Here is a 16877-nt window from a genome sequence, read left to right as displayed (position 1 = left end):
AATGTCGCAAAATAATTTTAAAATGAGCATATCTTAGAATTTCCGATACATAGTTCCGTGCACTGGAGATAAAACAGGTTTTCCCCTCCCGCAGAGTGTTGCCATTGCTCATTTTGAAATCGTTGAGTTTGTTAATAAAAAATTCGTTAAATTTTTATGAAATATGAAATCGATAATAAAACAAATTCCAAATTTGGGCTTTCAGATGCTCATATTTGCAGTAAGATTACGTCATTCAAAATTGGGTGGCTGCAGGTACCGTTGTTTTATCACAATGCGAGAAACATACATACATTTATGCAGATTCTTTTTTATTTAATTTCTTCAAATATAATACAGGACGATAGTATTTGCTGGCAACGATTTGAAAAGTGATACAGTTTTCAACGCAAGACGAAAACAATAGTCCTTCAGGGACAAAGCCCCTTTGGACTAATAATAATTATAAATAATAATAATAATAATAATAATAATTGATTTGAAATTTGAATAATATTTTTGTTGCTTGTCTATAATCAAGTCAATTCTTCACATTCAATTAGTTGAACTTCCAAATTATAAAAGTTATTTTAAATATAAAAAAAAACTGGTTTTTTTTTTTTTTTTTTTTTTTTTACTTTTTTCTATTAAACTTACCTGAGGGTTCACCAGCGGTTGTGCAATTTAAGTCGCTGAATATTACCTCTTTTTCCCCATGTGTAACATATATATGAGCCAGTTTCATTTAAAAGTCCTCCACGAAGGCCTCGGCAGACGCCGTATATCGCCAAACACACATTTACACATGCACATACATACAAGTAAATATGTTTATAAATTTAATTACTATATGTATATATATATAAACTTACTTGATGACAGAAATGTACAGCTTCGTTGTTCTCGAGCAATACGTTTCAAATCTTTCACTGCATCTCAGAAAGCCGTAGAAACCAGCGGCAACCAATATCATTATCAAGGTCAATAGAAAGCCTCTTAAGACTTTCTGTTAAAAATAAAATTGTCATTAACATAGGAAAAAATAGTATAAAATTAATAAATAATCAGGAAAGCAAGAAGTCAGCTGTAATCTCGACACATCTTTCCTCACGCTCTTTACAAATAGAAATTAAATATAAAAAAAAAATATTGTCGGTAAACTTCAGATTGCAGTTTATGATCTCAAGGTAGAGTTCATCATATTTATAAAATATTAAGAAAACAATTATTTAAAAATGTAAAATGTTATGAAAGGAAATGCAGATCTAATCTTCGTATTCAGAGAATACGAATAATATTCAGCAATATTATTTTAAATAGGAACTGAGAAATTTTAAGGACACATACATACACATAAAAAGGGGGGTTTAGCTGCCAACAGAAATGGATAAATTAAAATAATTATCTATGAAACGTCTTTCAGTCTTGCAATGTCATTCTAAGAATGAAACAGAGATATCTAGACCCCAAAATTTTGAAAATAAAACCAACTATTTAAAGGTTAGTTGTATTCTATTCAAGAGTCAAGAAGTTACCATCAGATTATCAAGGTGACTATTCAAAATTCTTGCGTTTTTTTTAAATGTTTGTTAAAAATGTTTGTTATAAAAATCACAATCTGAGGAAATTTTGCAATTTGAAATAGCGGATAATTACACATATAATTTATCAATTTGGTTTTTAAAGTATTATAAAAATTATGCAACAAAATATGCAAAAAATCTGTAAAGCTACAACATTGCGTCTTTTTAATGTGGTTTCTTTGGAGGAAATTTTATTTTATTTATATCCCTTACCTTCCTTTAACTACTTTTTTATAATCATCTACTTTTTATATTCATTTAGTTTAACTCTTAGAAAACGAATCCTTGGCTAACTTGTATGCTTAAATTGCGGAAACGCCTTTCGAGATTCACAGCAATTTCCTCCTCTCCCCATACATTAACGTACGAAAAGGTGTGAAGATTTCAAATGACATCCTTTCTACTTCCTAACAAATAAAGATAAGAAATGACAAATCTTTTTATGATTAAATCTTTTTAATGCTTTTAATGATTAAATCTTTTTAATGCAAACTGCCTGCAATAAAGTGATACAAGGCATTTGGGGAAACTGCATCTGTTACTGCATCCCTTAGGGGAAGGGAAGTTAACAACGACGCAATCTCGGCCGTTTCGGCAGGTTGTGGTCGTCTGAAGGAAAGGCTGTATCGGGCGTTTCATCTTGAAAAGGTTAATAAGAACACTTGCTCGGACCCTTTCGGAGTCGCGTTCGAAAATGATGCTCGGCTAGAGCTTTTTCTGTGCAGAAATAAGAGTTATGTAGATGATCCCCTCCTTGTTGCCTTGTTGTAGGATGTCCACAATACATTTAGCCTGTTCTTCTGGACTTTATACTTCTTGAAGTTTCCCGGATTGTCCGCAAGGTAAAAGAGCAGCAGTTTAATTTTCAAATCATAGCACAAAAAAGAAGTTACCATGACTGGGTCTGACTGGGTCTTTCGCTGATTTGTATTCGGGAATATATTTTCCTCTGTTGTGATATAAACTCGCTTCGGCATACAAATCCGAATCAGGTGTTTAATTCAAATCAGGGGTTTCATCCCAATTAAACACCTGCTCTGTATTTTGCAATAAACTTCAGAATCTACAAAGAAACTAATTTTACTCCTAAGATTTTAAAACTACAGCAATTTTCGTAAAGTCACGAAAACTTTCTGAAATTTGACAGATATTAATTAAGCGTGGGTTTAAAAATCTCATTACAACCTATACTCCGACAAAAGCACTGTCTCAACAGCCAACCATCGTTGTCAAACATTTACATTTTACTGTTTTATGTATTTATTTTATTTGACTGTTCATTCATTCAATGTTCTGGAAGCTTAGAAACCTTTAGTATTAGAATATTAACTTATCAATAAGTCTGTAATAGCCTCGTTTTTCGATTCTAAGGCCCACCCTTTTTCTTCAAAGTAAACTTCGCTGAAGACGCGTAGTGCGCCTTTAGAATCTCACACTTTTTCCGAATTACTAACTATTCTATTCTGAATTAATTTATTTTTCCCAATGGTAATTTAAATAAGTGTACTATTATTGTTAATAAATTGAAGTCGATATTTTGCAGTTATAGCTGAACATTTCTTTATTGATTTTATTTGCTTAGAACTAAAGTCTATTTTTTCCACTTTCCCATTTGTTGCACCGAAATCAAAGGGTGTTTCTCAGAATCAGGAGTTTCCTAGAATTAAAGAATGCTTCTTAGAACAGAAGTCTATTCACCCCTTCCTATTGATTACACAGAAATCAGGGCTGTTTCTTGGAATCCACGGTGGTTACTGAAATCAAGGGGTGTTTTCTAGAATCCATAGAAGTTACTGAAATCTTTACTCAATCTTACACTCAATAATAGTACACTTATTTAATAGGGGTGTTTCTTACAATTCATAGTGGTTACTGAAATGAAAGGCTGTTTCTTAGAACCGAAATTTATTTTTTCCTCTTCTCATTGGTTGCACTAAAATCATAGGGTGTCTCTTAGAATCCATGGCGTATTAGAATAAATGTTAAAAAATCGCAAGAATAGAAAAAAATATACAGTCAAAAGCCTTTAATCTGGTCTCGTCGGGACTTCGGCGATTCCGGATTATCGGTTTTTCCGGGTTATAGATCATCAATTTAAATCTGGTAAGATGGCATGCAGAAATTATAAAATTAAAAATATGAAACCGTAATTTATGAAATAAAGGGGAATTATAATCTAAAGGCTATCAAAATTTAGAAAAAAAAAGGCTTAATATTTATTTGTTTACTTTATTAAACATTTTTTTCTACGCGCGCATGCGTAAGACATACATTACACATAGACGAAATTAGAAAATTGCAACTAGAAAACTATTTGATGTGTGTTCGTGATAATTATAATGACGAGGAGTATGATATGATATACTACATTTAGTAAGGAATTATAAGCCGAATAAAATAAAAACATCTGCCCTGAAGATAAGGATAGTTCTAACTGATCAACTTCCAGTTCATTGCGCGCAGCGATGTTTCCTCCCCCTCCCCCGCAGAGCAGCCTGAAATTGATAAACAGATTTCGGAGTGGTTAAAGAAACAAAGGACATGCCTTTATCCATTTTTTGATGCGATTCCACTTTTTGTTTGATGGACATCGAAACATGCTTTCGCTTTGTAGATCCTTTGGCAGCTCCAGAATCGGAAATTCTTTTTGACATAATCGAAAGTTCAAGCTTACTTTTATAAAATTGCTCTAACAGTCTGCAAAAAATAATAAGCCGGATCCAATTCGAAGATTAAGGAACAACGCAATCTGCAGCATTAACTGAAATAGATAATTAGATAATTTTAGCTCAGCTTATACCGTCCGTTATACATTAAACGCGCATGCGTAAAGGTATTATGCGCGTAAACGCATTAATGCGTTTATGCATGCGCAGAAAGTTTGTAGCTTTGAGGTTCGGATTATAGATCATTCCGGATTAAAGACTTTTGACTATAGTAAATATTTATGTGCTGACATGTGATAATGATCCTAAATGCATTTTGATGATCTAATTACGAAAATGATCATAAAAGTGTTCTCTCAGATATGAGCATACACACGTAATCCAAAGAAATAATCAGATTCCTCAGATTAATCAAATTACATGTATTCAGTATCCAAGTCAAAAGTGAACAATATTAATCAAACATAACAATTAAAAATAAATTAAGGACAAAAATAGCACAAACTCTATTCTTCTCAAAGGTAGAAATCGTGAAATACATGAAATAGCACAATCCACACATTACAGCTATGTGAAATAAGGTCACGAAAGTAAACACAGCTGCTTCCCAAATTTTCCTCGACGGAGCTTTCTCTTCAGATATATGTATTAGATCCTATAATTGAACAAAAGTATCAATCAGAGTTATATTTGTACTAAGTATACTAGTCTAAATAATTTACACTGGAATTATTCAACCTACATTCTGTCTAGTCTACATTATATCATTGTTATCGTTAAACTATAAGCAGTGCTGGATAAAAATGGTAGAAGGAGACTTATGCTGAAATATTTTTCATGCGATTTTTTTAACATTTAATTTTTTCCAGCACAAATAATAAAATAATAATTTTACCAGTTTGTTGGACATCTTTAGATGCAGCGACACAATATCAAATCTAAACCTGAATATGAGAAAATGCACTTTGGAAACTGGGATTTGATAATGAGTGGTGACTGCTCTTCCTTTGATATGCCTTTTTAACTTGTCTCATCAAAGCAAATATTTGCAATTATTATTACATTTATTATTACGATATTATGTACACTGCGGAAAAAAAGACAGTTCTATATCACCCTGAACGTTCTACTGGACCGATCGACGAAATTCAAACTGCGTTTTCCATATCTTGAAAGCGCCACTTAGCATATGTATTAGACTTATATATAGCATTGTTCTAACATAGATATTTTGACACAAAATCGAACTTTTTCTGAAATGATATGCCAAAGTTTTTCCATATTTCGCTTCTACGACTCAAGCTATGCCAAACTGCCAAGTTTTGTAATAATCGCTCGAGCAGTTTTTTAAAAATTAGCTCTAAAAATTTTAGCTCCTCGCTGTTAATTGAATTTGGCATATATTTAATAATATCTTTTTTATTAAATTTATTTGATTCTTCCTTTCAGATTTTAAAATTTAGATTCATTCCGAATGAAATTCGCCCATCCTTTACGAATTATTTTTTAAATTTGTATTTTTAAATCATTTTTATATATTTTTCTTTAAACATTTTGAATTACAACATACAAAATTTTTGTCATCATCTTTAGTTGAATTGTTTTTAGCTTTAGAGTTTATTGCTGTTTTTATTTTTGTACGTGGTACAGCAGGATGTCTGCTGTAAATTCAACTCCGGTATTGCAAGAGCAGTACTGGAGTTGAATTGTCGTTGCATTGAGGTAGGAATTTTTTCTTTTCTTGTGGCCATAGGAAATGTCCATATGGCAGAGCCATAGGAGCCATAATTTTGGTTATTACTGTACGGTATAGTAATTTGGTGATATGGGGATTTAAACCCCAGTTTGTGCCATGCATGCGTCGAAGATTTTGACTTATAGAATGTAAACAAATTTTAAGTTCGTTGAGATATTCGATAAAATTTTGTTTTTGATCTATTATGATTCCTGGGTATTTAATTGATAGCTTACAGGACAATTAACCGACAGGGAAATTACCCGAGATGCTATTTAACCGACACAGACATTTAGCCGACAGGACATTTAGCCAACATGACACTTAGCCGACAAATCATTTAGACACGTACAGCACGTTTTGTTGATAACACGCACATATAGACAAAACATGTGACACTGTTTTAGTAAAATTTGTCTATATTTATCTAAAGGGCTGTTTCCAGAATACTAACGAGAAGGTTTATGAATAAGTGCCATATTTTCTCTTTAAGATTAATGAAATTCCGGATTTTAAAATTAAACAGAAAGGCAACCTTATCTCGGCATAAATTTTTGAAATAATTTCGAGAGTAATCAGACATAAATCTCTATATTTCGCTTTGGTTTAGTTTATTTCATTATGACCAAGCACTAGAGGGCTATCTGTCTAAGGGAAAGGATGCCTTCACGGAGGACTTTCTTGGGAAAACTGGTCCATATAAACATTATGGATGAGAAAAGTCTCGAAAGCGTCCATGCATCTGGATCATCCGCGGGGATCGAACGCCGCACTGAATTACCAGTGTTCAGAGACTTTACCGCTCAGTGTTTGGTTGGTTTGGTCTTTATCTTTCAGAAGTGGGTTAGAAAATTTCAGCAGTCAGATGAGCGAAAACGAATGTAATGTGATTTGTCGCGGAAAATAATAATGAAACATGAAAAAGGCTAAGCTATTAGAATTTTGAGAGCATTGAAAAATTAATGCCATTTACTAAGGAAGAAAAAAATTTGTTAATGTGAAAGGGTTTAAAGAAATCCAATTTAAGTTACGTTTGTTTTCTCTTTGCTCCGCTCATTCTTTTCATATAAAGTCGCTTTATTTTTTTGACTGCTAAAATTTCCTTTCCCACTTATGAAACTGATTATTTTCGAAACTGATTTCAAAATTTACACCAAATAAAGTTGCTTTTGCGACGAAATTTTAAAATCCGTAGTTCCTTTAACATCTAATTGCATCAAAACTATGGTACTATAAACCTCCTCGTTATGTACCCTGGAAACAGACTTTATTTCTCAGATAAATATGGACAATTGTTTCAAAAACATTGTCGCACGATATTTTCGTCTATAGTCAGCTAAACGCGCTGTGGGCTAAACACCCTGTCGGTTAAATGTCTTGTCGGCTAAATATCCGTGTCGGTTAAATGCCCTGTCGGTCAAATGCCCGTGTCAGTTAAGTGTCCTTTCGTCTAAATGTCCATGTCGGTTAAATGACCTATCGGCTAAATGTACTTGTCAGTTCTAGCCGTTATCTGTCAACTTTCATAAAAGATACATGAATTGTCTCTGTGCTCAGCTGGGCCACCTGGCAACAAGTTCACACTATATATGGGATTGCTCACTTACAGAACCTATCAGAATAGAATACTATGGAAACATTGCGACGATTAATGAACAATTTCTATATACAGCTGAAAAGGCGAAAAGGCTAAACTGGGCATTACAAGGATTCTCTTGAACTTAAATAGATATGGATATTTTATTTTAGGAGATCAGTAAATACTGTTATTTTAGCAAAAATCTACTTGAATTATGTGTAGAAGCCAGAGTTGTTCAATGCTAATCAAAGATTGATTATTCTGTAGAATTAAGTCGTTATAAGTTTATAATATGAGTAATGATTAGATTATCTTGTAATACAGAAAGAATTTTGTATAGACAGAAAATCTCTGTATATATTATTTGTTATAAAATACGTTCGCAAATATGATTATGTTATTGCTAATAGAAATGTTTAATGTTATTATCCTGCTTGCTGTCTGTAATTCAATATAACTGTTTACATCGTAATTTTAATTACATTTTTTTATATATACGCATTATTCTGAATAAAGATCGAGATGACCCTGTTGGCTGGGCCGACACATCTTCCTCGGAGAGCAAGTGGAAGGACGAGTTGTCCTTATCTGTAGTTTTAGTTCCAGTCTTCCATTATTTGGTTTGTTTTAATTTCCCGGTTGTGCCAGTTTGGCGGTACTGCTTATTATCTTAAGGTTAGGTTGCTGGCTAAATGTCCTTGTCGGCTAAATGTCCTTTTCCTTCTCAGTTGGCCAAGTGTCCGCGACCTATGGGTGACACAGTTCAGCACCATAGACCTCCGACCCAGGTCCATATTCTAGAGGACCCATACAGAGTTGAGATATCCATGGTCAGTGGGACCTCATTCTCGCAAGCGCAACCCCCGTCCGGCTTTTACAAAGCACTGGGCAGAACTAAAATGTTGCTATGGTAAAAACTCTGTCACCTTGCCTCCGGGTGCCACTCCATCGGCAGAAATTCCATTGTTCAAAGGTGCTCTGTCCACTCTGTCAGTCCCCGCCACGAGAACTGAATAGGGGCAAACCCCCGGGGACTCGGTCGACGATCTCCGATATAGCCCCACCACAGCCGAAGGAACAGATACGACAGTACCAGTACGGTCCCTGCCAATTCTGAACCAACATGAGTACAATACTCGGGTTCTAGTCCTGTGAAGTCAAATTATATACCCTCGAGGTTGAGACTGCCTAAGTACAGATCCTAACCAGTACTTCCCAGGCGTTCGCCTGAGTCAACCCCCGGGGGGGGAACCACCATAGGACTGGAGAAGACTTATTATTTGAACTATTTTGCACTTCATTTGCTTGGTTTTTACAAGGTACCTCTTGAAAAGTAATAAATCTGTAGCCGAGAGGCTGGCTGAAATATGTAGCAGTTATCGCATATTTGAAAACATAACGATCAGGATCCCATTTTTCCTCTGCATATGCAGCTGCCATAAAGGGAGAGATTCCTTTTGTAAATATGCGTAGAGAACGGACCATAGCCAGTCAAAGACTGATTTAGGAAAAAATTACTTCTTTCTCTATCGTACGTTATAGCCAAAATTCTTGAAATCTTCTACTTTGAGTGAATTTATCCCAATCAATTTGCCATTATATGTTCTCCGTGTTGTTTATCTGATTAGTAAGATGTCCATCTGATGTCTAGAGTCGAAGAACTGATATTCTGGGCCGCTTCTTTTACGAGTTGGACCTGCTTATTAATTACCGGAGTCTCCAGAGCCTCACGCAGTCTGAGTGAGCTTCCGTGTTATGTAATATATGGCAATGGAAACTCCATTTATCCTCTATAATATTGGTACAAATGTTTTTGAAAATCATCAGTTGAATGTATTATAAATTATGTGAATTAAATGTGATATATTCAATTAAATATATTAAAAATTGAAGTGTAATAAGAAGGTGTATTACTTTGAAAATTTGTCAATTGTTTTATAACATTAATTAAAAAAAGCTAAAACTAAAAACTGGTAAGATTGAAGTAAGTGAATTTCATACGCTTGTTTGCAGAAACTTTCTTACCCCAAAAAGGATTGCCTAACTTGTACCTCTCTCACATGCGTCAAAGGATTAAACAACAGATTTTTATGGAATAGTGTAAATATTAATACCTAACCAATAAAATGCATTTCTAGCTGCATCTCTTTTATAATGTGCCACTGCGTAAATAAAGAGGTATTTCATAACAGAATTTATACAAACACTGACATGTTTTACGTCATAATTTTACACACTCGTGCTCCAAAAATAAGCAACAAACGCTAAAAGAAAATGTACGTATGTAAAAAGGAGAAGTAAAACATCCAGTTTACATATGAGGTTATGCTATGTTAGGCACCGCTGACCAGGCTTCCGACCTAAGGTAAAACCGAAAGGAATGATGCCTGATCAGTGGAAAAACCACAACAAGGTAGCAGCTGAAAGACCAATCACCATTAATTGTTCTTAATCAGGAAAGTTACTGAAAAGTAGATTGCAAAAATAATTATAAAGATGTCTTGCATAAATTGCTACATAGGATACGTAAGATTGTGCTCCATGTTACAATAATCTAACATTATTGTATCCATGTTACAATGATGTTAGGTTACAAAAGCTTTGAGTGGAGTGTCATGTAATGCAAAATATACACATTGAATACATAAAAGTTGAACCAATTTCTATATGCATTAGAAATACATAAATGAGAACACACAGATATATATTGTAATGGAGGTTACATCACCGAATTCAAAGAGGCAACCAAAATTAGCATGAAACGCACTCCAGCAGTTACACTACAAAGCTTTAAAAAGGGGCATGCTGGACCTATGCGCCAGTTGGCAAGCAGCGATAGTTCCGTGTAGTCCGAGATAGCCAAAGTGGGAAGCATGAGCCAAAGACCCCATTTGCGCGATGAAATCCGTTGAAGAATTGCCGGGATGTTGAAAGCTGGTGCAAGAAAATCAGCGGTTGCGAAAGAGCTGAATGTGCATCGTAGTGAATAGGCAGTGGAATGGTTACCAAAATGACCAAAAGCTATTTAAATGTCATGGGTCTAAACACCAGAGCATTATCACTAAGACAGACGATACCTTCCGGTTTCTATGTGCAAGACGCCGTAGATCACTAACAGCACGATAGCTGTCGTCGCAATTCTCTGCTGCTGAAGACGGCCCGTATCCCGCCTAACTGTGTTGCGTCGACTGCATGAAGGTTCACTGTGTGGATTTGTGTTTCTTTGTCTTCATCGCATGTCAGAGTGCGGTTGAACTGGGCCCGTGAGCATCGCATTGTGACACCAGAATAGTGGCGGCGCAACGTAATGTTTACGGATTAGTCCCGATTTAACATCCAGTGCGATTCCCGAAGGGCAATGGTATACCGAGCGCCAGGGATACGCTATCGGAAGCCAAACATCATCCAAAAAGACCATTACAGAGGAGGAGGCTTACTTGTATGAGCTGAGATAGCAACAAACGGACGCACCGACTTCTACATGATTCCTGTTGGTTCTATCACAATCGTCCAATATCGCGACGAAATTCTACACCCTCTATTGCGTCCTTATATCATTGAATTAGGCACCGACGTGATATTTATGGGCGATAACGCTCTCGCGTATAGAGCTCGAGTGGTGCGGAGAGTTATCTGGAGAATGAAACCATTCCAAATCTGCCGTGGCTTGCTAATTCACCGGACCTGAATACCATAGAGCAAGTGTGGGACATAGTAGGACGACGGATAGTAGGTCTCAGTGTGTTGCCAGGCACCCTTCTCGAGCTCAACCATGCATTACTACAGGAATGGGAGCTATTGCCCAACAAATTATCAACGACATGACTGCCAGTTTGCCTCGCCATTTTCAGGCTTGCACTTCAGCTAGAGGCATCACATCTTTTATTAGCAAGATGTTTCTATTGCACATTCTTCTGACCCATTTGGCCTTTTACGATGTGATGGTCTAAATTCGTGTGTTTTTGTATGACTTCGCTTTATTTTTTGCTATGTGGTTCAACCTCTTGGACCAATTTCACCATCAGCCATTCATTTCAATTCAGCCATTAAATAGTTTCAATTTTATTCCGTTTATTTATTTTTCCTTTGTTGCTTATTTTTTAGCAGGGGTGTACAACACTTTAAAGCCGTCAAATGGTAAAAATAGTTTAGAACATGATTTTAGTTTTAAAAATGAAATATAAAAGTATACGCTATGGGGTAAAGAGCTATAAAATCCTTCGTGTTAAGCTTAATATAATTGTGAGCCTATCCATTCGTAGAATCTGCGCTTAATAATTATGTTAGATTAACAGTAAGAAATTTTTATTCTCTTCAGATGAATAACAGTCTTGAAAAACTATAAAGCCCTTTGCGTTAGGTTTAATATAGTTGAGAACCTATTTACAAATAGAGATGTCCTTAATAATTATGCCAGACTAATAGTAGGAAATTTACATTTTCTTCAAATGAATAACAGCTTACACAAGCCAAACAGCTACAAATAGCTCAAGGATAAAAATAGATATCAGACAAATTCTTTTTAAAATGTGAGAAATACAGATCAACAAAATCACTCGCAAATTAAAGTCAAAAACTTAATTACAGTGGTATGATATTGAACTCCGTAAATTTCCAGAAAATCATGAGATTAGCAAGAAATAGTCAAATGTCGCCAACGTGGCGATAAAAATTGACTACAAGGGCCATCAGATGAGCTTTTCCTATGTGACAGCTTATAACTGAGCTATTTTCTCTTCTCAATTCAAGCGTTGAGCAACTCAGAGTTACAAAATCGCAAATATAAAACGCAAAGTGGACGTTTAAAAATGTAATACATAGACTGACATTCAAATAAACAAAAGTACACTGCAAACTTTGTACAAAAAATTCACCACATAAAAGCGCAGATAGATAAATAAAATACATAACGATATAAAAATATGTAAAAACAAACACACAATCAAATAAACACAAATATTTGCATAACTGCGCAATATTAACCCTCTGACCGGCCAGGAGTTTCGTTAAGAAAGCACAAATTTCCCAAAACTACGATGAGAAAAAATTTTTTCTTGATTTTAATTTAAAATTCTCATGGTATTTTATACCTGGATTTGTGTACTTTTAATATATTGCCTTGGTTTCTTTGCCATTTATTAATATGCACGTATAACGTTCTTAGAGATATCACAAAAAATATATACGGCCTTGTCGGTTAGAGGGTTTTAATACGATACACAATTCTGCTTATAAACAATCCGTATCAATTATGTATGCATACTACAGATCCTGTAATAATATTTTAAATAGTGAAATAATAAACGATAATAGTTCCTTTTCTAATAAATAATGCATACAAATTTTAATTTTACCTTAATTACTTGACAAAAGTTGGCTTGAAAATAGCGTGTAAGGTCATGAAACCCAACACCATAGTTCCACGAGCAAAAGACTACATTAGAAAATACACAGGCATTGTCCGAACGTATGTACTGATTTCCAAAGGTTTTGAAAATTCTGTAAAAGAATGGAAGTTAAACTATGAAAGATACTTTTATATGAAGGGAAAAAACAATAAGCTATCAAATATGTTAACAGTAACTGCTGTTTGTATAGAAGAAATGGAAATAAATTATAAAATGCTTTTAGAAGCCCTTTCAGTTACATAAGTCCAATTAAAACTACGAATATGCTTAAACAGTAACAGGAGTTTATGCAAAACTAATAAACAGTGCAAATAATTTCACACTGTATAAATTTAATGGATAGAAATAAAAAAAATAATGGATGGAGAAAAATTAATGGACAAAAAATTATGAAGGATTTTAACAATGACTGCAGTTTGTAAATTTAATGAACATAAAGAATAGAACATCTAAAATGTGAAGAATTTTAGCAGTAAATTCGGTTTACCTAAAGTTACTGGAAGCAGAGTAAAAGTATTGTTTTGCAAAATACGCAGCTGCGGTGAGATAGCTTCCCCAGAAAGCTGAGTTAGGGTTAACAGAAAGTCCGGGCTGCTAGATTTGGCATGAAATCGCCCATATGGCGACAAAAGAGGGGATATGCCATAGATGGAGCGAGAACATTCTAGAACGCATTCTTAGCGGCAACGTTCTCGAAGATAGGTTAAAGCTATATATACCCAGCTTGTACGCGAATAAAAGAGTATGTTCAATTCAGAGATAAGCTTAATAACGGCAGAATCGAGTCGGGAACTGTACTTAGTGCTTTGCCATGAGGCTGTGTTCACTGTTGTAGCCTGAAGGCTGTGTTGCTGATTATTTCAGCGTGTTTATCATAGTTTTCTTAGACTGTAAACGTGCCTTTGGAACTCTGCTGTGTAATACTGGCGAATAAATTGTGCTTTAATTCTTCATCAAGTGTTACCGTCAATTACTCCAAATCCACGAACATGTAGAACGCAACAAGTATGACAGATTCTAACAGTAATAGCAATGTGTACAATTGAAGGGAAACTGTAAAAGATTCCTTTCAGTTTGTGTAAAAACCGAAACAAGGAATACAAACAGAGTATCAAAGCCTATAACAATAACAGCAGTTTACATAAAATTATTCTAAATAATGGATGGAAAACAAAGTAGAAAGATTTAGCAATAATTTCAGTTTATGAAAAATTAATTGAAATATAAAATGAAAAAAAAAAAAAAACTTTGTGTAAAACTAATGAGAAATTAAAAAGAAAGGAACATGAACTGTATAAAGGACTTTAATTTCAAGACATAACAAATTAATCAGAGCAAAGAAAGAAAGTAAAAAATGAAAACATTTAACACTAAATCCAGTTTGCTTAAAATAAATGGAAGTTAAAACTGCAAAATAATTAAAAAGTACTTTTAATTCGGATAAAGTTGATTAAACAAAAAATGAATGTAAAGAATCAAGGACTTTAACAGGAATTGCAATTTATGCAAAATTAATGGAGATAAAGTATTGAATTTAAACTAGAAAACATTTTAAGAACAAATATATCCTGTATAAAATGAATTAAAATAAAATAAATAAATAAATAAATAAATACTAGTTAATCTGAAAGACTTTTAACTGTAGTTTGCATAAAATTTATAGAAGAATTACATTAAATTGTCATAGACTTGAACAGTTTTTTTTTTTTTTTTTTTTTTTTTTTTTTCCCACTTAGTATAGCATTAGTAGGAATGAAAATGGAAGTTGAATTATGAAAGTCTTTAACGGAAACTGAAGTTTATATAAAATTAATGGAAGTAAAGAAATCAAGCCATGTAGGATTTGAACAGTAAAGGCAATATTAAAAAAATGCAGATAAATTAATTAACGTGTTGCCTATAATATAAATAATTACCTGTAATACAAAACTAGAAGACTGAATACATATATGAGTCCAACGTTTACAAGATATGCTTTCGGAATATTGTACGTAATTCCTGGTGCAACTTCAACAACATTTTTAGTAAAACGGTCGTAGAATAAACCCTAAAAAGAATTTACAAAATATATTTTAATAAATAATTAGATTATAAATTATAAACCATAGCCGCAAGGAGTAAAGCGATTTTTTTCTTTGCATACACGCATGCATACATATATATATATACAAGGCTATTCATGAACAGAAGAGTATTGTTACGAATTTTGTATTTAGCTAATTTTAGTAGATTTACAAGTAAAATTGTTGTATTTCTTCTGTAAATGAAAAATCTAAAGAGAAGCTATGCCGGAAAAGTAAGAGTACAAGGGCAAGTTAATTTAACATAAACTAAATGGGTATCTAGTTAATTTGGTGAAATATCGCCAAGCTGACAACGCTTTTGGCGACTTATTTTGTCGCTAAATTTGGCTATAAATCGCCAAATTTGGCGACTTTTGGGTACGGTCTATGTATTGAAATTGAAAAACTGTAATTGACCACTATGTTTGCTGTAACCGTAGTTCAACCCTTGTATTGCTTTCCGGTAATTCCAAGAAGCAGAAAGTTCTAGAACTATCTCGGCAAACTATTTAAGGCCGAAGAGAGAGCATCTGCTCTCAGTTGCTCAGTTATTCTTGCTGGAGTTGTTAGTTCCACGTGAACTGAAATATCCGAGTTAGCTTTATCTTTAGATGCGCTTTGCAATGCTTTGGGTTTAACATTCTTAGTAGTTTAATTCGCAACTACTGATTATACTTTGGGCACCTGTAAGAGTATTTCTGCAGAAAATTCCAGAAATGAGAAGTGTTTATTTGGTAAAATAAATTTTCTTAACCTACCATCGGACCTGTATGCATTCAATCTGTTACAAACCCGTACGCATGCAGCAGTATTTTTAAAGTAGCTTACTTACCAATGAGCAAAAGTATTGACAACTTCTGGATACTTTTAATCATTAATGCCATCATGCGTTTGCTGAAAGTGACCCACAGTCTTCGCTAGATACTTGATTTTGGACAATCATTATTCTGAAAGAATTTAGAACTACTAAACCCAACTACACGAGCACAAGTATACTTCCACAAGCTAATAATCAGCACATCTTGACAGTTGATATCGACTTAGTGTACGCAATGCATATAGATGCAGAAAATTAATGTCTGCATCCAGAGAATCGATTATAAACAAATTTTTTTTTATATCCAAAAGTCGATTTTAAGAACTTTGGAAAATATTCCGAGATTCTATGCAAACAACCAATGTCAATAATCTCTGTCAACATCTTAAAAGATGATTCAAGCAATCTTTGCTGACTTCCAGAGAACAAATGATCAAAACTTTTCGTCAACATCTCAAAAGTCTATGTCGAAAATGCTATCATAGGATGGATATCACAGAACTGTCCAATTCGCTTCGGCATTCATCTTCGAGACACATGGTCCAAGACATAATTAAAAAAACAATGCTATAACTCCTTCTATGACAAATTTCATAGTAGGAACAATGCATTTTAGCACCTTTCTGGAATTCGACAAGTTCATACATATCCATCAGAATGTTTTAGAGACAGCAGGTGGAGTGCTTTGGTTTACTTACAATTGGTAGCAAATGTTCAATTTAGTGAGTATTGGTTTGAGGGGATTTGGTGCCAGCTTGCTTCACTACTACTGTTTGGTGGCATCGTCTCTTAGTAACTGTGGTAACTGCGCCTTCACTACCTCAGTATCCTTGAGGCTAGTAAGTGACCTTAGTGCTTGAACCGAGTTCTGTGGAGTATAAATTAAATATTGTACCTCCAAGGGAAAAGTACACTTCTGACTGTGCACTTATTCTGTTTCCTAATACAAGCACAGATCAGAAACTCAGTTCACTCGCGGCATTCGTAATTCGATATTAGAGGATTTTAACTGAGCTCGGGCTATAGGTGAGTGAATTCGCTAATCAT

General features: G+C 34.2%; 1 protein-coding gene across 3 annotated transcripts in view; it reads right to left on the bottom strand.

The window, feature by feature from the left end:
- The window catches only part of LOC118183152 (transmembrane channel-like protein 5), a 442419-nt gene that overhangs the window by 25319 nt on the left and 400223 nt on the right, over window positions 1-16877 (bottom strand). For all 3 annotated transcript variants that reach the window (XM_085811141.1, XM_085811140.1, XM_035352592.2), the window contains exons 6-9: window positions 14867-14997; window positions 12897-13041; window positions 4734-4883; window positions 852-985 (exon numbers count right to left, since the gene is read on the bottom strand). In XM_085811141.1, the coding sequence (XP_085667267.1) occupies window positions 852-985; window positions 4734-4883; window positions 12897-13041; window positions 14867-14997 (560 nt within the window). The remainder of the gene's footprint in view (window positions 1-851; window positions 986-4733; window positions 4884-12896; window positions 13042-14866; window positions 14998-16877) is intronic.

The sequence above is a fragment of the Stegodyphus dumicola genome, chromosome 2 (genome assembly GCF_044657685.1).
Source record: "Stegodyphus dumicola isolate Sdum_Otavi_A_Nest chromosome 2, ASM4465768v1".
NCBI lineage: Eukaryota > Metazoa > Arthropoda > Arachnida > Araneae > Eresidae > Stegodyphus > Stegodyphus dumicola.
The sequence above is the reverse complement of the archived record's forward strand: the minus strand, read 5'-3'. Positions and strand labels throughout refer to the sequence as shown.